At 33.6% G+C, this 25,182-nt stretch overlaps 1 protein-coding gene across 1 annotated transcript; it reads right to left on the bottom strand.

Moving 5' to 3' along the window:
- Nucleotides 1-362: 362 nt before the first annotated feature.
- LOC121408679 (sodium/glucose cotransporter 4-like) lies at nucleotides 363-22,507 on the bottom strand. Its single transcript, XM_041600229.1, has 14 exons — nucleotides 22,143-22,507; nucleotides 17,002-17,073; nucleotides 15,722-15,826; nucleotides 13,009-13,068; nucleotides 9,354-9,458; nucleotides 8,468-8,654; nucleotides 6,579-6,790; nucleotides 5,601-5,736; nucleotides 5,205-5,312; nucleotides 4,479-4,629; nucleotides 3,707-3,875; nucleotides 2,901-3,116; nucleotides 2,168-2,294; nucleotides 363-1,649 (listed from the first exon to the last, which is right to left on the bottom strand). Exons 1-14 carry the CDS (start codon nucleotides 22,227-22,229, stop codon nucleotides 1,432-1,434), a joined length of 1,953 nt encoding a protein of 650 aa, XP_041456163.1. The 5' UTR covers nucleotides 22,230-22,507; the 3' UTR covers nucleotides 363-1,431.
- Nucleotides 22,508-25,182: the final 2,675 nt, after the last annotated feature.

Below are 25,182 nucleotides of genomic sequence, written 5' to 3'. Positions count from 1 at the left end.
AAACTTATCTCAAGAAAATCACAATCAGTACGATTTGTGTTTGGGTGCGAACTCTAAATCTAACATAACTATACAAATAATTTTAGGTCATTATTCAAAATAATTTCCTTAGAATTATTTTTTTTCCTGGTCCCAAATGAAATTTCAAATGAAATATAAAGAGGGAAAATTCCAACGGGACACAATATTCATAGGTTGCAAACTTTTATACCACCACTGGAAAAAAAACAACAACAGATTTTTAATTTCAAGTACGCAAGCGACAACCAATTTTGTAAATAGACGAATACTTGTTTTCATTCATGAAACATGTTTATCTTACGGAATGTGCAAATCATATAGTTAATCAATGGTTAATAGCTAAATTAGTATACATGTATCTCATAATTATTGTCGCAAAAAAATGAAAATAGCATTGATTAAAGCAAAAAATCTTATACACAATCAACCAAAAGTCAACCAATTCGCAATTTTGTAACCATTTACCGTGTTTACTGTGTGATATCCTTAGCAAAAAGCAGTTATGTAATTTGTTGATGTTTTGTGAAAAGCAATAAACATCGATAACAATAGAAGAAAAGAGGATGACATTATGGTGTAAATTGTCTGATCTTTGCCACCATTTATAAACCATCTTTGAGATATATTGTCATGATTATTTCATATGAAATATAGCAGACCACATCGGGTTTTGCTTCTTATTTTTACCATTTAATCATTTTCTCTCTTCACTTAGTATCTGCCCTTACATTTATCTAAAAAGAAAGAAAAAAAACATTTAAGGAACTACAACAAATTCACGCAAATCCACAAGTTCAAATATTTAAACATTCGCTTCTTTTTTTTCTCCGCGATACTAATATTTGAATTCATGGCTATAATACACCCCACATGAGCTCAGTCATGAAGCCAAATATTAACTCAGCCTTGACAGAAAAAGCGTTCGAGGAATTATGCCGAATGTATAGAATATGAAACCATGACAACATTTGATTATTATCAAACAGCTCCATTTTGACACATAGTTTATTTGTCATGAAGTCTGGATTTGAATTCGTAAAAAAATTCAAAGAAGTTGAATATGTTCACATTTGTCGTGTCATTGGACAGAAAAAAAGGAATTCTAATTTTAGAAATACGCAATCAATCATTAACTGCAAGCTTTAAGCGCATGTTATGGATATGATATCGAATATCGCGCCCGACATCGCGCTTGCATAAAAAAATGTTGCAGAATTACATAATGACGATTCTTATTTTGTGGCATATTTGAACAAGGTACTGGGTTGAAAGAGACAAGAAACAAAACAAAAAATATTTGTTTTAAAGAGGGGAACAGAAGGACGAACAATGCAAGAGAATAAGAAATTACATTCTGAACAAAGTGTGGAAAATCGTGAGATTAAGAATATTAATGATTTCTTGAGTGAATTAGGCAAAGTATGCGGTAACGAAGACACCGAAAGCCATACAGACGATCAGCCCAACCATAACAACACGTGACCAGAATGGGTCTTCATCTAATGACGTCAGTTTTCTTTTCTCTTCTTGCTTCTCTTCTTCAGTAAGCTCTGGAGCTGGTGGAGCGTCTGTGATACCACACAATAGATTCCATGTTCGACGACCAAATGATGGGTTTTCATCACGCCCTTGAAGTGGAAACAAAATGAAATAATATGAAAATTTAATCATGGATTTTTAGATATGCCAAACAATCAGTCAATTAGAGGAGACTTATTCACAGATTTATTCACTAACCATAGCTGCAGACTATTTTCCAATGTTTGTTATCAAGTTTTGCTAAGTTGTTAGCTCTAGTATGGGGCTAGCAGATTCCTCAACATGTAATTCTATATCTATGGTCACAAATACCTTTACGAATGATTTTTAATACCTAGCAATAGATGGAATGAAATCGTTCGTATACGGTGTTCGCAAAGGTATTTGAGACCGTAGCATAAGTTGAAGATATAGAACATAAGGTAACATGCTAAAATCATAAAAGCATTTCATGTGGAAAATTATATTACGAAAGAACGGCAGAAGTATATAAACTTATATACGCTTTCCCTTCTATATTATATCCATGATTCATTGTGAAAAATGTCCAAAAATCTATTTAAAAAAAAAGAAAAGTTGATTTTATCATTCAATAAATCACACTTACCCTTATAATTTTCAATTTCTCTTTGTTTTTTAATCTTCTGACGTTTTTCATTTTTCAACTCTTCTTCCTCTGACATTGGCTCTCTCGGTGCTTTGCTGTATCGCGTCCAGTAAGTCAGACCTATCAACTAAATAAAATAAAAACAATTTGTCAACAAAAAAAAAGCGTACAGAAATCCGGGTTCGATTCCCGGTCACGGCATTATACACGCAACTGCAATTATGTTTTATCGTACAATGAAATAAATGAAAATGGGATCGGCATTACTGGTTAAAACGTTCATAAACAATCTTTTTATTTGCATATTAGAAATTAATCAAATAAGGCAGACGTTTTGGACAAGATAGATAATTAGAATCCAACAAATTAAGCGTTTGGCTGATTTCTGATATAATTTCCACTGTTACCTTAAAATTTACCTTTCTATTTCCCAGTGACTATTTATGCTGTTGTTTTTTATCATTAAAAAGAAAGAAAGACCTGTATCTTTGATTATTAGAGAACGTCTAATGCCATAAAATGTACACACAAAATGTTTAATCCGTCATGATTTAATATTACAAGAACAAAATTCATGCAGAAAATTGCTTTACATTTGTTTTGTTTTGGACATAATGTTTTTGCATACTCTTTGGTAATCTTTGGTTTTAATCGATATTTCTCGTCAAACTGACAACTGTTACATGCGTAGTTCACCGTTTGCATACATAACTTAAGCTATGAAGAAAAGTACCTTGGCTGGAGCGATAGCAGGAGTAAGAAGACTGACAACCACGACAGCTAGAACTGTGGCGCCATACAGAAAACAAGCAAAGTGTAGGAAATGAAAGTTCTTTATCATCGCTGGTCTAGTATCCTCGTTACCGCATCCTGGTGCAGAGTAAATGTAATCCAGGACCATTCGAGTTAGACCAGTAACCTCACCAAATACAAGGCCCCAGAATGCTCCCTGCAAGAAACATGGGAACGGATCCACTCGTTCATTATGGGTATAAACATTTTTGTTACAAAATTTAAAAATATAGCATAACATCATCATGAGGAACATCGTGTTGCTCATGGGAACATATTAGCTAAATGTATAGCATAAACTAAAATGACGAAAACCCATTATTAAAGCGGCGAAGAAATCTATCTCAAAATAACTGAAAATAATTCGTTTTTCAAGTTTCAATTTTATTTTCATTTTGGCAATGATGTCAAAGCATATTATCATACCGTAAACAAGAAGACAATAAAAACGAATATCCAATACAATTGATATGAAATAATATTTCAAAATTGTTACGCATTTCGAGAATTATACTAAATGTAATCTTTCAATCCTTTTTAATCGTAAAGAGGACGATGAAATGAGTGAAACAATTAATAAGTAGGAATAGGGGATTACTGAGTACTTAACAAAATGGACAGTGAAAGTAAGATGAAAGATAATGAACATCAAAGAAGATGACTGATTCCATAATTTTTTTTTAATATACAATACACTGTTACCATCCACACATTATTTGACTTCTTCGAATAGTAAAAGCAACGGACCTGTTCATTTGTACGACTCCAGAACATTCCAACTGAATAGATGGCGAAGATTGGTGGAGATAGGTATGACGTCATTGATTGAATATAGACGAATAGTTCACCAGAACCGAATGCTTCAATAAGAGGTAGCCATAATACACTCACAGCAGCAAGAACAAGAGTACATAACCTAAAAATAAAGTAAGATTACATAAATATATTTGTGTAAAACATTTTGAATTTTGCACTGAAAATTAACTTCACAACATGCATGGGTGTCTTCGAAATATATATTTATTCATCTACCGGGTGAATTATGCTGCTGATGAAAATTATATCAACTCTCTAAGATAATATTCAGTGGTTCAACTTTAAATTAAACTTACTTACCTCGAAATTTATCTTCTACCAACATAGATAAACCTTCATTATATATTTGCATTAGGATATAGTCTTCTGTTACTCATTTTAACCGCATTGTCTTTTTTTGTTTATTTAAAGCAGTTATTGAAAATAAAACGAATGCACAGAATATATATGTTAGAGACTTTCCTCCTCATTTTTTTTGTCACATTACTCATCAAATCTTTTCTCATTTTTTTTTTACAATTTCTATCCTTTGTTTTTCCGTTATTTTGGTATCTCACTTTATAGTTTGGTTCATAATTATATATGGCATATAACCAAAATGTATTATTTTGATTTTAAATGTGAAGTAAACTCTACTCAACTCTGATTGATGTTTTTTTAAACAAATACCTTCTCAAATGAAACTCAAAGCAAATTGACTTACCTTCCGACGATGAGAAGCTCAAGCTCAGTCGAGTATGGTCTGATTTTATTCCAGATATCAATAGTAAAGAGTGTACTAAGACTGTTAAATACAGAGGTTAATGAACTCATCAGGGCGGCTAACATGGCCGCCAACATCAAACCTCTCAGACCTGATGGTAAATATACAGTATATATATATCTTGTTATACAAGGCGATGAAACATTCACATAAATGAAAGATGACGCGAGATGATCTTGCTTGTTTTAGATATGCATTACGTTTTTTGTATTTTTTTTCGTAAAAAATCCATTATTTTACGAAATCATAAACCTTTCGTGGTTTCCTTTTTAGGTATAGTAAGGACAATTTGAAATAAATTGGTTAAAACAATCACAATCCAGACATACAATTATATGAATTTGATTTTACAGTATATATTTTATATGTATTTAAACTTACTACTATTAGTAGATATATATGTCTTGAAATTAGTCCACTTTATGAGGTGTAGGCCTATAATCACACGGACTGGCAAGGATTTGAATAAGGTACACCTAATATTGTGTGATGTTTCAAATTTTAATTTACGTTTTTAATGCGTAAAAGTGGATGTACTTTTAAATTGTTTGGTGATCTTTGAAGCGACGTCCCTTTGTTACTTCTATGTGTATAAATTGGAAAGTTTGAAATTTTAAATTTGAAAGTTTCTGAAATGTACCTCTAAGCGTCTTTTGAAAGACTTACCTATAGGCATCCATCTGAGAACAAGAAGAGGATAAGCAATGTTTGAACATCCGTTTGGGTTGTCACATATGTCCATACATTTCTCCGAATCCTGGCATGCTACTTCATCTGTAAATATTAAAAATATAAGTTTTTGGTATACTAGTTTCAAATAAAAATATGTATCATTCTATGAATGTTAATTCTTCAAAAGTCACTCAAATTTGTCAGTTTGACAAAGTAGAAACAACCGTTTCAACATACAACTACAGTACTTGTACATGAAACAGAAAGAGGCCTACCAACATTTGCCCTAAGAGGGTGGGGTATTTTCTAATTGATGAAACTTATTCTTGATACAAACATATGTGATAAAGTAAACGATAACATAAACATGATTAAAACTATTCTTCTCACTTGGCCACATAGCTCTACTGATCATCCCAGGAAAGATCATAAGAATCATTGGTAAAACCTTGAGAGATGCTGCTAGAATGGCTCCAGCTTTAGTGTGTGTTAAATTCCTAGCCGACAATGAACGTTGGACCAACACCTGGATAAAAAAGAGAAAATAAAAATGATATATTATTAACAAATATCTATACAATTCTACTGAGGAAGGCAACAAACTTATTTCCTACATCATAACGATGGTAACAATTTGACATGCGAGACAAGCATTTCAATGAACTCGAACAACGATCTAAGTAAAGGGAGACATGACAAAAAAATGTACTAATTATCGATTTTATATGGGAAAATGCTATTGGATCTGTTTGTCACTGCTTATACCATCGTAATATTGCTCAGGCTGATAAAGCTCTTTGTTTCATCATTAATATAAGTGTTCTTACTAGAGAAGCATTTTGTGTACGGAGCGCATGGTCCTCGTATTTATTTACGCATGAAAATAATTCGGCATTTTCGTCACCCTCCGCTTGTGCTGTTTGACAACTTGAGGTATTGGCTTTTCAAAACTGCATCTGAGAGGTGGTCTTACATTATTCTTTATTAATCAGAGAAATGCTTTGTCTCGGAAGATCATGACTGTCATACTCACATTTAGCCCTGAAAATAATTCGGCAATTTCGTCACCCTTCCCATTTGCTGTTTTTCAACAACAGATGGCGATATTCAACAAGTCAGACTTTTCCGAATTCCTCAAATGAATATCATCCAAGTCCTCAATAGGCTCATAATAGGAATTCAAAGGTCGACCCGTAGCCCCTTTTTTATATATATATCTACAATTCATAAGTATGTCTTTAAAAAAAATGTATAACTGTTAGAATGACTAAATAAATAATTATGGGCATTTCTGATTTTAGATGATCAGAGCACACACTCATTCGTATGCTGCTATGTGCTATTAGAAATAACAGATGATGACCATACCTGATTGGTACAGAAGTAATGTATGGATAGAAGAAAGATACCAAAGACAACCCCAGGCCATGGTAAATCACTATCATCAGCTGGACGGAATATATGCCAGGCAGTCTCTTGGGGTATTCCACAGGTTGTATTGGGATTTAATTGAGTATCGTTGGGTATGGATGTCATATAGGCAAGACGAAGGCCATCAAATCCGCCAATTCGAATGATAGCTAAGATTCAAGAATCAAGGTATATTTCATTCATCTTTGACAATCTGCCAAGCTGAATGGCAACAAATTTACAATAAAATCACAAGGAAACTTCTAAAAATACACAAGCATAGACAATTTAATGTGTTGTTTAAACTAACAGTTTATACAGTACGGTATGTATTTGTTGTTTCGCTATAAAGAAACAGCGAAGAAGAGAAGGGGCGAGATTTTGTAATTTATCAAGAGTTCATAAGAAGTTACTCATGAAATATCCATGTTTGAAAATGGTTTCAACTAAATCAAACGATCAAAGTCTAATCGACTGGTGTATTAAATCAGCAAGTGGTATATTCTAATACTTTGATACAAAGAGCAATGAAACGATTATTATCAACAACAAATATACTGAAATTTTTACCGCGTGGTATCCATATCCGAGTGATTAAAATAAAATAATCTTAAATAATGTGAATCATAATCACAATTACATTCTATTATTTTTACACGCAATTACTTGTACAATGTTATAAAAGAAATATTGTTTCCAGCTCCACTATCGGTAAAAGTAGATACAAATTCAACAAACTCATGTGATACTTTGGATATGTTTTAATATTCTGAGCGATTTATATATTTCACTAAGATGTCCAATAGGTTCATTCCTTAATGAATGCATTTGTCTAATAAAAAGCGAAAATAAACATACACATACATCTTAAAACTGAAAAACAAATCCGGACGCCTGCACACTCACGCACACCCGTCCCCCCCCCCCTCACCTCTCACCCAAACAGACCACAAACATGTTTTGGTAAACAAATATATGGAATGAAATAAATTTCATGTTTGGTTTCTGGTTATCATGAATTAATTCTAGATTGAAGGGACGCACAATTCAAATCGATTTTCCTCAAAATACAGATATCATTCACAACTTTAGTAACTTTGTATTGCATTCTAAGTATGTATATTTAAAAGTTAGTTAGACGTAAAGTTGATTCTACTTTGCCTCATAGCAAAACCCAGAAGCATAATTTTGATACGAGTGAGACAAGACTGAAAATAAATATTAGAGAATAGAAGGGTTTGAAAGATGGTATATTTGCTAGATAAAAAGAAAGCGGTTGAAAATAAATCCATGTTGACTGTCGAAACGCCCCTAAAGCCTCCCACGGGGGAACTTTGTACCTAATAAAACAGAGTATTGTCATGATGTTAAGCAACAGAATATCCAGTGTCCTTTGCGTTTCTTCTCTATCTCACTCTCTATCTCTCTCTTTCTCTCTCTCTCCTTCTAACCATTTCCATTATTGCTAGGCTCCACTTCAAACAATCGGAATCGTTTCATAATATCATCAAATATGTATGCTTTCATCCTTGCAAGACCTCTCCATACTTGAACTCTCTTATTTGTTTTCTTCGATAATGCGTAATACTTCTGCTTGAAGCTGAAGAATTTTCAAATACTTGTCTCATTCTTCTCCCAAAGATTTCAAATAATTCATTTGAAATCGATTTATCTAAGACTTAAAATATGAATTCCCCAAATGAAATACATACCGGTGTATCCAGGTATAAAAGTAAAACGTTTTAGAAAAAGAAATGTTTATTGAAAATTATGTCGAACGGATGACACGAACGGAAACATGCAACCATGACAACAATTAAATAAAAATGAAGAAGATAATAACCCACCAATGATAAATAGAATCATTCCACCTGTGACCATAATGACCGATTGTAAAGCATCAGTGTAGATAACAGCGGTCAAGCCTCCAGCTACAGTATACACACCAGTCATTGCAAGAATCAATACAACACATAGATATAGATTCCATCCTAAAGATTGTTGAATGATCACTGTGCCAGCGTACATTTCAGCCTTAGATTAAAGATTGAGAAAATAAACAGTAAGAATTATGATTCATTCATTTTCAGCCACGTTTCCTTTCTTTCACGGGCGTGGTTGGAATTAATTTCTACACACTTCATTATGAATGAACATTAGTAATGGAAACGCAATTTCGTCTAACATTTAACAATATTGACGAGAGTATTTCATTTTATTTTCTTGTACGTACAAATGGCACATAATTCACAATACTAATTATATGACACCTTTCTATCAAACAGAATTTCTTTGGTATTTTGAATCTTCGTTCACCTCTTGATTTTATGAGATCTGACTGTATTGATTACACACGACCAAAATACTTTAACTTGATACTTTAAGTATTAAATACACAATTTTAACTCATCGTTAGGATATAAATTACTACTTTTTTAAATAAAGATGATAAAAGACAGAGTGCCATATTAAAAATTATAGTGCTAGATTTACGAAGTGATTATGGCTTTATTTTCACGTTTTGTATGTTTAATGACAAAGCAGCTTTTAGTAGGAAACTTAGCGGAAGAAAGAAGATACAAATTAAACCTTATTTGCACGTGCTCATTCCCGAGTAAATTTAGGGCTGAGCATGAGCAAGCATTTTTTGGGGGGAGTGCTTTTTTTTAATCCTTCCTTTATGATCACTTCCATTGTCTTTCTGAAAGCTCCTTTTTATGCAAAAATTCTTACCGAAAGGTTTGTGAGGACAATAAAGATAATAGAAACAACAGCAAGGAGAAGACGTAACCTTTGACCTCCAAATCGAATCTGAAGATACTCTGGCACTGTAGTTACCTGAAAGAGGCACAAAAATAAATATTTAAAAAAATAATAATGATACAGAATGAAACATATACAGGAGGCAAAGACAAAGTTAACAATGCCAGCTGAGAGCAGGGGGATCCGGGTATGAGATTACGATAAAGGGTAAGGGATGTGAGACAGGATGGGGGCATCATTCAGCAAACGTGTACAAAAACGTGAAAAATACCATCAGATTGTAATTTCATACATGTTTAGCCTCCCCACTTTTGGCTCAAAGCCCCCCCCCCCCTCACACACACACACACACACACACACACACACACTTTCAAAATAGTTCCTTGGCCCCTTGTAAGACATACATAGGAGGCGCAATAGCTCAGTCGGTGTAGAGCGGGGGTTTCGGATTCCGGTGATACGGGTTCGATTCCCAGTTGGTAAATATCCAACATTTACTATTTAACCGCCAAATTGCTGTTAATATATTAATCAGAATTTCTCTTACTAACTACTTTGTAAAGTCATATAATAATATTCCACATGAAACTGAGACGTATATTGAGCAAGATCTAAATTTATTTAACATTTTTTAATAATAATAATAATACCAACGTGCTTACATAGCGCATATCACTGCCAAATGCGTCCCTATGCGCTTAATTGGATATTATTACCCTGGCTTTAGCCCCGCAGCCTTTTACAGCACGGTGTTATTTCAAGGAAAAATTCCTGCCAGGTACCCATTTACCTCACCTGGGTCGAGCGCAGCACAATATCTAATAAAGAACTATTTACTACCATATGAATCAATATACATGTTTCTAATTTTGTTTAACCTCCCTTTTCTATGAGGAGGAGTTGGAGGTTCGAAAAACGAGAGCAAGTGAGAGTAAATAATGCAGGATTTGTTCTCGTTCAAGAATCTACTCACTGAATTATCATACTGCATCTTTCACTCACTCTGTTTTGCAAAAAATCTATATAATGTCAACTAAACCTTTCATTACACAAGTGAAAGAGCTGAGTATGCATAATCGTTTTTATCCAACGAAATGATTGAAAGAAATGCAAACAAAGCGAGAGAAACCTCTCTTGATATTTGGTAAATATTGTTACATGTCCCTGACAAGTATGTTCTAGTACAGGTACAAGTACCTGTTCGTACCAACCCATACACATATCTCATGATCATCACCTTTCACCCATATTGTATAAGAAAAGGAGACGATAACTTTTTCGTTGTTTTCAAATAAATTATTTTTTTTATCCCATAACTCGAAATAGATTTAATGTTACAAAAATGAGATGAAGTAATAGCTGAGATGTGTGTGTGTATTTGAGTTTTGTCAGACGTGTATCAATCAGGTATGATTATTTACGTCTTTAACGTCGCCATCCGAAAGACGTGATCAGGGCTCGAACAACTGCATCAATTACTTCCCCCACAGCTTTGATTACAGGCGCAAGCGACAACGCCCAGTAAAAGATATGACCAAATTATGACATATTTCGGAGAGCATTATAACCATCCATGCGAAACTCCAAAGTTATGGTTATTGTCAACTAATGAAGGGATTTGATAAATTGCTATAACGTTTATTAAAAGAAATGGCTTTTACTTTTTTAAATCGTTTTCAATTTAAACAAAAAAAAACACACATCTCAAAACAAATTTTAGTTTTCATCGACTTTCATTAAAGCCATGGAGACAGTAAAGCCGACATAATTCGCTAGTGCTCCTAGTAATCATAAGACGTGCAATTACATGTTAATTCTTTACATTATATTCCTGTTGTTCTAGTTGGTAAATCAGGGGTTGTTTCACAAAGATTTAAGTATGACTTAGAGTCGCAATTAAATGACGGGTTGCGTAAGGTATGAAAGGCTTGACCGCATTGGTCAGATCGTCTCAAGAGGACGCGCACTAATGCGTATCTATCAATAAGATCGCGCGTTGCATATCTTGTACGAGTCGGCATTTAAGTACGACTTAATTCATACTTTAAATCTTTGTGAAACACCCCCAGCATTCATAACAATTGCTCTCTACTTAAATCCCTCTTTAATCTCTTACATTTTTTCAACTATCAAATACTGTTAAAATCAAATGTTATTTAATTAGTTGCCAGTTTGCTACAAGGGATAATGAACCACTCCATCGCAAGATTAAGATTTTAAGAGAAAATTCAGGCTGAAAATAGTTTGAACAAACAAAGTAAAATCTGAAAACAAAAGACTGACAATTTTAATCAGAATCGGAAAAGATAAAAAAATCATCTCTTTTTAAAGATATTGCTTTGTTCCGGTAAAACAATTCTCTATATGTCTACATGATGTTGTCATATCCCAGCTTATTCTTTTGTATTTTATAGTAACTTTTATGAAATTATACACATTTCAAATTTTGCCCTAAAAAAGAGTAAAAAATGGATCGATTACTGATTACATGTGTACGATAATCAACTTATTTTGTCACAAGGGAGACACTATACACACATGTATGAAAGTATGATATATTGTTTTTACAAAATATTGCTAAATTTTAAAATCCAATAAAATTATTTCGATATTTCAGATCAGAATTCGATGAAATTTTCAGCGTATTGATTGTGCTCGTTCATTTCGCTGAACATTATTCTATCTATTTAGATATGATTATTTCAAGCCTACAGTACTCATTTAAGAAAGTGATTTTAATCACGTAGTGTGATGTTTTACTGAGGTGGGATGTGGGTTAATATTTTACACCCTATTCTAGGCCTTGTAACCATCATAGATTGACATTGACCATATATATATATGCATCATATTACAATCGACTGGGCGTTGTGGCGTGCGCCTGTAATCCAAGCTGTGGGGAAGTTACAAATTGATGCAGAGGTTCGAGGTTCGAGCCCTGGTCACGTCTTTCGGATGGTGACGTTAAAGGTCGGTCCCAGACGTAAATAATCATATCTGATTGATACACGTCTGACAAAACTCAAATACATACATACATGATGTCCCTTCATCTATTTTGACCTATACAACACCGTAAGATTGACCTAATTAATGCATGGATCAGAACAGGTGTACACTGTTTGCACTTCGACATACTGTTCATTCCTCACCACACCATCAGTAGGCCTATATTACTTGAACATAATTATATTCATCGTATTTAGCAAAAGGGAGCATATACTGCCAATTAACTAATCATTCTATATACATTCAATAAATAATTATTTTTTAAAACTATTAGTCCTGTCCTTCGTTGTAAAAAGCGACTAACCTGTTTTTATTTTCATTGATTGTTTTTTCCTTTGTTTGATATTGAATAAGGGTCTATTTATGCTACTTACTCCACGAACACTCGGGTTCACCGGTTTCGATAAAAAATAATGAGAAATGACTAGAAATTATGTTTTGTTTACTATTCCATTAATTGGTTTTAAAAATCTTTGCCAGGATTTTATTTTGTCATTCCTCTAACCCTGATCAACTATCAAACTATATATAGAATCATTTTTTAAATCTAGAATCTAGATATAACATGTACATATATATATATGAAATTATAAAGTTTCTGAAATTAGATACTTACCCCTGATGATATATAGATCGGAGTGAAGATGAAACCCAATATAAGAAGAGAAAACAGACCCTATGAAGAAATAAATTAGTATAGAAAAAATTGGAATCGTGATTTTCTTATTATTCTTATCATTTGTAAAAAAATCATTCACGTCATGTAGGACTAAGATTTAATATCCCTTGTCTATGCAGTGCCTTTGTAATCTTCAAATTTATTTTTGTGATATGTACTGGTAATACTAGAAAATAATGGGTCAAAGTGCATCTTTTGTGCCATGAAAATATCACTTTCATACTAACAATTCCGAACGCCAGACGAGGGCACATTGATTTCATTTAGTATTAAGTTTACACCGTCATCTTTTCTTTCGAAATTGGCATTGTTCTAGAAGAGGTTTAGAAGAGATTTCGGCAAGGTTGACCTCTCTGATACTAAGATTAAAAGAAGATGATTTAGAACGAGATCAATTATAAGAGAAATACAACGGGAAAGTTTAACAATTTCAGGTCTTTTCGTAGTTAGTGTTCTTAAGGTGGTGTCACACCTTGGCGTTTTAGACAGCGTATGCCCGACGTATCAAAATTTCTCTAAAACGTCGGCATACGCTGAACTTTGATTTTTTTTCAACTCTGGGCGTATACTTAGCGTATTCATAACGAGTTGGACGTATACATAACGTATTAGTAACTTATATCGAACGCTTCGTTAACTTATAAGTAACGTATTCCAACGAATGCTTAGCGTATTGCTGGCGTACACAGCTTATGCCCTACGATAGCCTAACTTACGCATAGCGCGTGGCAGCGTATTGCTGACGAACACGTGTCGTAGCCTATAAAAAGGCTGCCGCTCGACTATTCAGATCATAACCGCACGATACATCACCTATCAACACCACCGCCATGCCGAAGAAAACTCCTGTGAACCCCACCTTTATATACCAATTCCTATAAACATGATAAACGTTGTCAATACGCCATTGTACGGTAGCTGTAAGTTATAAACACGTTCCGTAAGTTTTGTGGTCGTCCGGAGCACGTCTTCATACGTCAATATACGTTGGAGTTAAGTTACACATACGTTCAAAGCACGTTACTCATAGGTTAGAAGTAAGTTTTAGGGTACGCTGGACATTATCTCGACGTACATCGACTTATGAGTAACTTACGAGTAACGTGTGTCAACGTGTATCAACGATCGCGTAACTTGCCTACAACTTATGGCCCGCGTATGCAGGACGTATGAGCCATACGCTGGCATACGTCGAAAAATTTTGTGCTTGCACAAAATTTTTCGACGACCTCGCCGTATGACGACGTATACCAGCGTGTTTTAGCGTACTCTTAACGTATGCAAAACTTACCCGTAACGTATTCGACGTACGCCAGCGTATTCGCCAAATTCCTCATACGTCGGGCATACGCTGTCTAAAACGCCAAGGTGTGACAGCGCCTTAACATGTGTTCATGTTTCTTGTCTCAGCTGGCAAGAAACGTTCATCTCCTATCAACTATATTGATTATAAAAACTCTATTTAAAATCCCTAAATTAATTCTCTATTGCCATAAATTCATGTGCGCCTTGAATTGCGTTTAATCTTAAACATTTCAATATTTTGATACTATATTATATTTCTAACTCTTTGCGGCAAATTTTGTGTCTCCTTCCTATTCAGTCTCATTAGTAGGACCCCTACGAAAAACAGCATGTGCTGATATTGTGTTCCATCCCACAAGTGTTAAATAAACAAATAAATGAACAGTGAAGGGATACCATTATTATGACTTATGAGCAAATTGTTTACCCCATAGTACATCTCTCTGGATTACCTTAATGCAAAATTATATTTGGAACTTAAGAATCTGATCCATCATGATGAAAAATGCAAGCTAATCCGATTTAGAGTTCACCTCTATATTATACTCATAAGGGCATTCTGTTCTGTTTTAGACATCAAGTAAATGCTCAGAGGTGTCATTTCACCCATTTGTAATCTTCTAAGAATTGCATCCACCCCAGGACAGTGAATTATCCTCAGAAAGATGGGGAAAAGGGGTGAAGTTGTTTACTCGTTTCTAATTTCGTATATCCATTGGAGCTTTTGAAAATATTGAACTCTCCTTTATAGGGCATATTGTCCCAAGCGTATTAAGTTAAAGGATGTGAATAATTCTTGCCCGGTGATTAGATTTTAAAAGGGTTTATATCTTGATATAATCTTATATCACAATATTGGAGGCAACGGGAGTTCCAAGGGTATCCTGTATTTCCCGCAAAAAACGAAATGTTGAATGAATTCACCAATTTTATCAGAACCCGCTAACATTAAGGTACCAAGCACATGATAAAATCATGTTCGAAAAGTTACAATCACTTCTGAATTATGATATCTTGATTTCATTCTCACACTTTTGTAGAATTATACCTTAAAAACATGTACCATCTGTGTAGACCATGTCTTGCCATTTATATAATTATTATTGTCATGACTATACTGTATAGAATCAGTCTAACTTCTCAGAACTCGGACCCATTTCAGATAAAAATTATGTGTTTGATTGCGACTTTTTCTGAAATTGCCCACTGATTACAAAAGACTTATCTTTATCTGAAACTCTTCTGTATCAATTTGAGTATATTTTGATGATTAAATTTGAATTATTTTATAATCCTTTTCATAAAAATAGGTAGAAATAAAGTTTGTATGTTTCAATATACTTACGTGGAATTCGTAAGAAACTACGGCATATCCCGACACGGCAGCGGTTCCACCAAGACCAATAAACGATCCACTACCGATGTTACTCACATACAGAGATAGACCAACCTTGGATGAGCAAATCATTTTAAAGCCAGATTTAATTCATATTTTTTTAAATAGAAAAAAAGCATATTTAAAGTTTAAACATGAGCGTGCCATAAACTTTATAATCTAAACTTGGACTACCGTGAAGTGGAGAAAGCTTGCACTGGTGTAATGAGACAAACATGTTTCGAATTAAGTTTTTAAATGAAGCAACATTTTGGAAAAAAACATAAAAGCAAGCAAAGAAGAGAATTAATAATAATTAATTTCATAGGACATATTATGAAATCAAATTATATATCAACGAATCATTAAAAAAAAACGAATACCGAAAAATATGTTAGAAAATAATATTTTCGTTCAGTACAGGAGACTTCCGATCGACAGTTATATAAGTTTCTACCTATGAATGAAGAATTATATAATATATTAACTTCAATGGTTGCATAAATATATTTTATGCAATCATTCAAGGTTTTTCCAATCTCTTGCTGAGACAAACTAATTACCATAGGATTGCAACATTTCTTATTCAATCATTTCAGATTCAAGTGCTAATTTCCTCAAGTAATTGATTTTCTTGGACACTAAATCTGACATAAAGCCTCGGGTAATGCTTTAGTGCGTAATAATCACCTACTCGTGCATCTTGTTTCATATAAAGCAAATAAAACTGCATATTGAATATCTAACAGAAAAGTTCAAAATAACCAGTGTCTTCGTCGAATATCTAGGACGGTGGTTGTACAAGTAAAAAATTATTCCGGTGAGACGACAATGACGATACATTTTTTTTTATTTTTTTACCAATGTTAATTGATATTACAAAACAAATTAAGAGAATAGTATATTGTTCAACAATTTCAATCAACAAGGATTGGGCAAAAAAGACATTAATTTGGTCGAAATATTGACCATATAGTCTTTGATCAATCGTTTGGTAAATATTTTGAAAAAAAAAATGTTTAATGGTGCTTAAATTAAATTGGTCAAAGCTTAGACCAATAAATGATCACAGTTTTATCGAATATTATTTTTAAATTCCAATACATAATGATAATGATACTAAAAACATTATTTTTTACAGGTATTGGTTTAATTGGGATTCTTTCATAACTCGTTTAAAGGAATAAACTGATTTTGACTGTACAATAAATGCAAAAACTCCTGCCCCCAAAAATGACTTACTAACTTACCAACCACCATGCCATATCTCGACCTGCTAAGAAGTAACCACTGGTTGTACTCCGGTTTGACTTCCATGCCGACTATAAACACATGATAAATAGAGGGAAAAAATGACAAGATAATAATCAGGGATGATAAAAATATTGATATACACAGATTCTTGGAATTGTCTTTAGTTTCCAGGGCGATGTTTTACAAAACCGATCACATTTTTATACGTGACTTTACGACCACTCATATGAAGTGTGAAAAGCATATGTATGAAAGTTATGAATAACACACAGTAATCAATATTGAGATTATAAGTATATAATCTTACCTTAAAATATTATTTAGTAGTTAAGTGTCAATTAATATCTGCGTATTTTAACTGTAGCTGATGCGACTTAGACATATATTTGGCTAATGCATGACATATCGCAGTCGTAACTATCATTAGATTGTGAATAATTTTTACAAACAATTGGCCCCTATTGTTATAACAGCATCTGGTTTATACCCCTCCTCCTCATTGGTCATAAAATTAAGCCTGTTATGCCAATGTATCATTGCAATGTTTCATTTCAATATATTGCCAATATATGCCAATACTGACATGACATATTGGCATATATCGTTATGCCAATATAATCATTTCAAAAAGAAGGTATATGAAAAAAAATGTTCGAAATTAACTGTGACACTGATCGTTTATAATGGTTTACTTGTGTTTCTAACTTAAAAGTTGAATCTGATTTGTGCTAGTTTGTTTTTGCTGTTGTATATGTACTTGCTAAATTGTTTTGAGTAATGAGATAGAGAGGACTTTGAAATCGATTATAGCACCTTTTTTTCACAATGCCAAGAGCTTTTTACACAATCGATCACTACCCCTTACACTCAAAACAATTCAGATTTAGAATAGTTGAGATCATTATGAAGCCAAAGCATCCATCATCCTAGTTTACCGTCACCGTTCCCAGCTAGCTCCATCCTATATCTCTGAATTAAAAGGAGTCTCTGGTTCTGATATTATTTAAGGGAATCTGCATGCACTTCAAAACATTTTTGTTTATGCTTAGTTCCTACTTTGTGTATAATTATTGTCCATGTTACATTACATACTGTCAATTTCTTTTTTTGTTATGCATGGTGAAATTAAAACAAACATCATCATCATCACCATAACCACTACCACCACCATCATTATCATCATCAATGTTATTACTATAGTATCATAATTAAAGGATTCTAAAATTAGGCCTATGAAAAGTGATTAGTGGTTTGAACTGATGTTGATCGCAAACACTAAAATATTTACCATTTCAATTTTTATATCAAACTCGGGAAACCCTTGCAAATATTAATAAACATCAATAATATATTGTAATTGTTTTTTATTCGATATTTCATGTCAATATGTTGCGAAGACCGGGGCTAAGACTTTGATGGTACATGTTTAATTGATATTATTTTAATTAGTTTCTTTTCATTTCATTTAATCTTCCGTATCAACTTGGTATTCAGGGTCTTCCATGGAAGGATCCGGGAGAGAAGTATTCTACATTACAGGCATTGTAATCTTCCTTTGCTTGAAAATACTACAGAATGAATGTCTGTAATATGAGACACATTTCATTGTGTTGTAGAGTCAAGAAGAAGAGTGAACTTCGGACGAACTTAAACTTGAGTAAGCACTTGGTTTACCATCTATTTTGGTCGAGAACAAGTGAAATAAAAAGGGATTATTTAAAGAAAGGCGCCGTGGAGACAGGTTGATCCTCTTTGAATAAGAATGAAGAAAAATAAAGAATAACGTCAAGATGAATTCTAGGTAACAGCCCACAGGGTAATATCACGGACTAAAACGCACATGCACTGCCATGCGACGATCTTAAAGGATTGTTCATTAAAACCACTCATTCATTTTGGGAATGTTTGTGTTCGACTTAATTGTGTTCTCAAGAAAAAAATCGTCAAAATCAATTGAAAAATTAGTTACAATATCCACAGTGTTTTCTGATTTTGACCAGTTTCGTTAATCATGGGCTATTATCTACAAAAAAGAATATTTTTTAGCACTAGTAAGTAAAAAACAACCAAGTACTCGATCACTCTACATAACTATAAAATATAGTTTAGTATTAAAACTTTGCTTCTCCCAATTTAATTTTCAACTGATAAACTGAGAATGATTTGCACAAATCAGAAAAATAGAGCCCAATCAAGTTTTCAATGCCTTGTAATTCAAGAAAATATAAATCAATAAATCCTCATTGAAAGCATAGATACTACAATGATGATTTGAATAGCAGTTATGAATGTTTGTCTTGGTCGCATTTAGTATGATATAAAAAAAAACTGTTTTAGGCCACAAAAGCTTTGGGAAAATGAGGCATGCATAATATATCTCGCGAAGTACACACAACCTCATCATCGGGACAGCGCCACGGATGAGCAGGGGCTTCCACCTCGTAAATTTCGACTATTTAAAAATAAAAGATAAACAATGAAGGAGAAAGAGAAATGGTGAAATCAGAGGTCTTGGTCGTAGAGCTTTCACGATACCCTAAAAACTTCATTTGATACAGTGACGTCACTTTAAGGTCGTTTTCCTTTCCCCCAAATTGTAAAAATTTTCACTGATGTCTCGACGATTTCTCTGTCACAGAACATCCCTGGTCATTTTGAATTACGCTCTCGTAGACTACAGTATGTGAACAAATGCGACGCTTAAAGGGTTTCTTTTCCTGACTGACAAATTATTTTGATTTACTTCGCCCATTTTATCTAAACTTTGAAAAAAAATCTCTACTTGTTGTCTTCCAAATCGATCCACTCAGTTGTGCGTTTTGTCGGAGGTTTAAGTAAGCTCTCATGGAAAAGCCAAAGAGTTTCCTTTTCATATTCAGGTAAATTTCAATTGTAATATTAAATGATATATAAATCATGATAACATTTTGATAGCATTGCATTCAGCCTTCCTGACCAAAGGCACGGTAAAATCTTCAGCACGTTGTTTAAGTCCGTTGCTGTAACAATTTATTTGAATTTTCAAACAATTATCTTTTTTGAAATTATTCAAGCTTTGCATTTTAAATTCTTTAATATTTTATAAACATCTTGTTTAAACTATACTTTAAACTTGTTAGTGTGACGGGCTTAAACAACATGCCTAAAATTTTAAATGGTGATTTTTTTTACTGTGTTTATCTCGTCCGGTGCTAGTTATTTCGCCATTCAAAGTGCTTAAAGGGATGGTCCGGTCTGAAAATATTTATCTTAATACATAGATTAGAATTCACTGAGCAAATGCCGAAAATTTTCATCAAAATCGGATGACAAATAATCAAGATATTGAAGTTTAAAGTACAGCAATATTTTGTGAAAGCAGTCGTCATGAATATTCATTAGATGGGCTGATGATGTCACATCTCCACTTTCCGTTTTCTTATGTTATTACATAGTTTACATATTTTCATTATTTCATACTTGTGTGAATAATATGTCTCCCTTATAATGAAATAAGTTGCAGCAATAAATATCTATTGCACTAAATCAGTTGTCAATCCAATTTTCCTATTTCTTGGAGGAAACAATTTTAATGAACCAAATTTCATATAATAAAATACAAAAGAACAAGTGGAGATGTGACATCATCAGCCCACCTAATGAATATTAATGACAACTGTTTCCACAAAATAATGACGATGTTCTATTTCAATTTATCCCCAAAGCAATTATTCTGCTTGCATTCTTATTACTGTCATGAAAGAATTGAGATACTTGATTTATCTAAAGTAGTATTATTGTTATTAGCGTTTCTGATTTGGTATATATACTTAGCTCTCTTGAGCATAACCATATATTCACAGGGTATTTATGGCTCAGTGTGGCGTTTATAGATCAATTGGTGGAATTTGACACCCGTAAAATTAATGTGATACGGAGCTTTGATTGGCGTTTTATTGTACTGAACTCCCATAATGATATTACATCACATTCATGTTCGCGTGTATTTCATCTCAAAGGAAGGATAACAACTTGTGTTTTGCAAAAATAATATGATGATATTATGATGTTTTTGTTACTGGTTACGACTCTTTGTAGCAAAATGGTAACGATAATAAACCTTACATACATGAGCTCAATATTAATTTACCACATCTAACATTGCTTGTTTTCAATGGGCATATAGTTGTTTATCCAATCGTGATATAATTGTTTGATATGCTAATTCCATGTTCCAATCAGAAATTATTTCCATATGTACAATCAGAAATTATTTAATCAATTATTAGATTTATGATATCTCTTATTTCCGTGTAAGCCTTTACACTTATCTCATTGACAAAATTCCTTTAAGCAGTTTTACCAACCTTATCGACATCTTTTTCTTCTTTCCCCTTATTCTGGCAAAGTTATATTTCATCTTAAATTCTTTAAAGAAATACCATTTGTTTATAATTTCTGTTTCTTTTTTTGTACATGCAAGCTTATGAATTACTGACTTTATCCCAACAGAATCATACTGTGGTTACAACTATCCAAGATTACTGTTATCACATGTATAAAATTATTGTACTCCTCTCCTTTCTTAAATTTCAACATATAACATTTATTTTATTACTTTTACATGTCATTTTGTTATAGCAATTGTTATTGTATATATTTTGTATTTTATCTTGTACAGAGTTCCGCAATTCAGCCTTCTGCTAAATTTTCAACTGATTTAGATTTTAGAATATTTGTACCTCTTATGATGTAAAATGTTCATTCAGACTTCATGCCAACCCTACATTGCGATTTTCTGTAAAAAGAAATGTATCTTTTACATTTTAGGATACATATTCAGTCGCCAATCATTACGGTATAATAATCATCATGTTTGCAATATGAATACAACACTTGCAGAATGAATTTCACGTTATATTTTATTATAAGGCATTTGTTATAAATTTATTTCCATATTTTATACGGAAATAAACAGATATTGGTGCATTTTGAAGATTTTTCTCGAAACTGTCCGACTAACTCGAGAAAAGGCAGATCAAAGCTGAAAAAAGAGTCAGGTGCATGAATGTATCCTGTCATTAATGAGCGCCTGTCTCTTTGTAAGAGACATATTAGAATTTAACTGAAATTGAAGAAATGGCTGCGCTCCACTTACCCAAATCCCGAGAGCGAGTACGATGAGGAAATGGACGACGATCACGGCGTAATCAACCGGATGTAAAGCATTCTCTACAAGAACCATTTTTCCAGCTGAAATTTAAAGTTGTTTACTTCCTCCGATGTTCAATCAATCTATCAATCAATTAATCAATATTTCCCTTAAAATCAGTAAAAACTGGAGAAATAAAAACGATATCACACAGACGCACAATATAATTTTGGATAAGAATCAAGATGAAAATAGGAAAATTTTCTCCCTCTTCATGATATCAAACACATTATAAGATTTGCCTGTGTATGTGTGATACAAGACAGGCTAGCATGTGTCTAGATGGAAACTACTGTCACAAAAACTGCACTGACCACTGAGAGCAATCATTAAAAACCAACAGACGTAATCATCGGAAACGCCTACTTCGTTCCTCCTCTTCTCCCCTCCCTCGCTCTCTCGCTGTCTCTATCCACTTCTCTCTCTGTTTGTCACTCTCTGAGGGTGTGTTTTCACACACACGAGAGCTGAGTTGTCGAGAAGGGTGACGAATGCCCAGGGACGAACGCATGTCGAGAGATGATCACCAAACTGAACCGACAAACTATTCAAGATTCAACAAAATGTTTACGGGATGCCAAAATATTTGCAACGATTAAAAAAAACATGTAAAGCTGAAAACAAAAGTGACAACTTTGGCAACAACATATTTGACATACGCAAGTTTTGTGAACCATCAGGCTCAAATATGGGATTTTGCCAATTCGACATTCGGTTCATGCTTTCGTTTAACGCACCCTATCCTAAGCGTTGTTTACTCCGAATTATAATACAGTATATAACATTCGATAATAGGTCCCTGAATATACCATGCACTACTTTTGCATGACCCCTGACTGGCATGGTGAAAGCAAATTGAAATACATCTTCAGTTATTGATCTAGATCATTATTTGCATCTGACCGAAAGTGAGAAAAAAAAGAGGAAAGAACTGAAAGGTATCGAGCTTGAATTCAAGATTTTGTGGCACAAAAAAAATAAAATTTGGGAACAGAATCACGTCTCACCCTCTTGTATCTATTTACCTTTTTTACCGCAGATACAGATAGTTTGATATTTGTGCTTCAGATGTACCTGCTTGTGCAAACAAATGCAATCCATTGAGAGACTTCTCAGGTACGTTTATGATCCATGGGATTATAAAGATAGTTTAACAGGTTTAAGGTAAAGATCAGGGTAGTGTTTCATGAAAGGATTTTATCCGACAAGTCCTGTTTCATCCGACAATTACCATAGTAACAGTGTCACTCAGCCAATCAGAATCAAAGAAAGTTGTCAGATCTGACAACTTGTCAGACAAAAATGTTGATGAAACGCTCCCCTGATGACAAGAGTATCTCTTAAGACTTATTCTTGTCACTTGTGTAGAATGGAAAGGCATAATAGTGTCATATCCCTTAAATGCTATTCACTTCGATGATCTATCTTCTTATTGGTGGAAGGGTTTTTCGTGGTTTTAGCAAAGAAATTGAGGTTCTATATTTCGGTTTTAACGTTTCTGGTGTTACAAGAAGATATGGTTATTAATTGACAGCCATGTATCTTACTGCGTTCTGCGACTAAAATTAGCGCTTATTAGTAAAGTCGAACTCTAGCACTACGAGACACAGTTCGAAGGTTCGATTCCCTAGCCATCTCAAAGACTTAACAAAATTCTATAATAGACCCTTCCACTTCGAGCTTGGTATCCTGCATTAATCGGGAGGGTGTGTGTCCATCCTCGATTTCTAATTTATGTACAGGAACCCAATGGATAGGGTCGTCTACCCCCCCCCCTTCCATCCGATAGGAAACAAATCTCACAAAATGGTCGTGCATATAACTCAAAAGGATACACCTTGGAAGAAAGGTGAGAATTAATTGGAACCCTCGAGAAAATGAAAATGCTCAAAAATGTAAAGAACAAAAAATTCCAAAATTGGCTGTTTGAGGTGATTTAGAACCGTTTATAAGGGACATTTAAAAGTTCCAATACGAGACAAGCATACAGACCTCTACCACCCCCCCCCCCTTTAAGAGTATACCCTTAACTGGTAAATAAAACATTTTGATTGAATGGTTTATTTATTTCAACACTCACTGAAAAACGCAGCCAAAGGCTGAATTACATTCAGTTGACATATGGTTTATATACAGACATTTTAAAAATATACAAATTGGAACAAAATAGCCAAATATCAAAATTGTTCTACAAAATAATTATACATATATGAAATAAATTGAAATACTCAGCATATGAGAAGAAAGCCTCAGAGAAAGAATAAAGTACATAGGAAAACATGTTAGAACGAAAGACGGAATGAAAAAGAGGAAGACAGGGAGACAGGAACAAAGTTAAAAAGTTTGGGTATTTAACAAACATGGAAAAAAAAAACCCATCGGTAATAGTATTTATAATGCAACAAATGGAAAACAGAGGAAGAAACAAATTATATTAGAATACGTGTTTTAAGCCAGTGCAACTAACGTAATTCGGAAAATTTCAACGATAACGAAAAATAACATCTTGAAGTATGAAATTATCCAGGTAGGTATGATTTGTCATAAAGAAATTATTTTTTTTTCCATAAAGGGCTATTTGGATTAAAAAAAAGGTGCCTGAGTTGTTTACTTAATAAAGCATATAGAGAACAGAGTTCTTGAGTTCTTTAAAATAAGTGTTTGTATTTACCTATGTATAAATCAAAATAAACAAAATATGACTCAAATGTACTTTACAATAGACAAACTCGGGAACATCCAGTTGACATAGTGGAAACATTAAGTTGGGTGTGGAAAATGATTAAAGATTATTCAATAGTTTAACAAGATATGGGACTGCACTGTCTCTTAATCTGTTTGTCCTGAATTTGGGTAGTGTGTATGGTCTAGAATGCCTTGTTGATCGAATATTCGAGTCTCTGGTTGGCAAGAGATGGCAGAAATGGGATGTTGGCTTCACCAGGTCCTTCGCGAATGAGAGAGACAATGCCTTACGTCGATCAGC

The sequence above is a fragment of the Lytechinus variegatus genome, chromosome 1, assembly GCF_018143015.1.
Source record: "Lytechinus variegatus isolate NC3 chromosome 1, Lvar_3.0, whole genome shotgun sequence".
Classification (NCBI taxonomy): domain Eukaryota; kingdom Metazoa; phylum Echinodermata; class Echinoidea; order Temnopleuroida; family Toxopneustidae; genus Lytechinus; species Lytechinus variegatus.
The sequence above is the reverse complement of the archived record's forward strand: the minus strand, read 5'-3'. Positions and strand labels throughout refer to the sequence as shown.

Bases quoted from the DNA above. Each gene is read 5' to 3' on its own strand.
- LOC121408679 (XM_041600229.1), bottom strand. From the start codon at position 22,229: ATGGTTCTTGTAGAGAATGCTTTACATCCGGTTGATTACGCCGTGATC. The intron at 5,313-5,600 runs GTGAGAAGAATA...TAATATTTACAG, and splicing joins CAGTAGAGCTATGTGGCCAA to ATGAAGTAGCATGCCAGGAT. The intron at 1,650-2,167 runs GTAAGTGTGATT...TTCCACTTCAAG, and splicing joins AGAAATTGAAAATTATAAGG to GGCGTGATGAAAACCCATCA.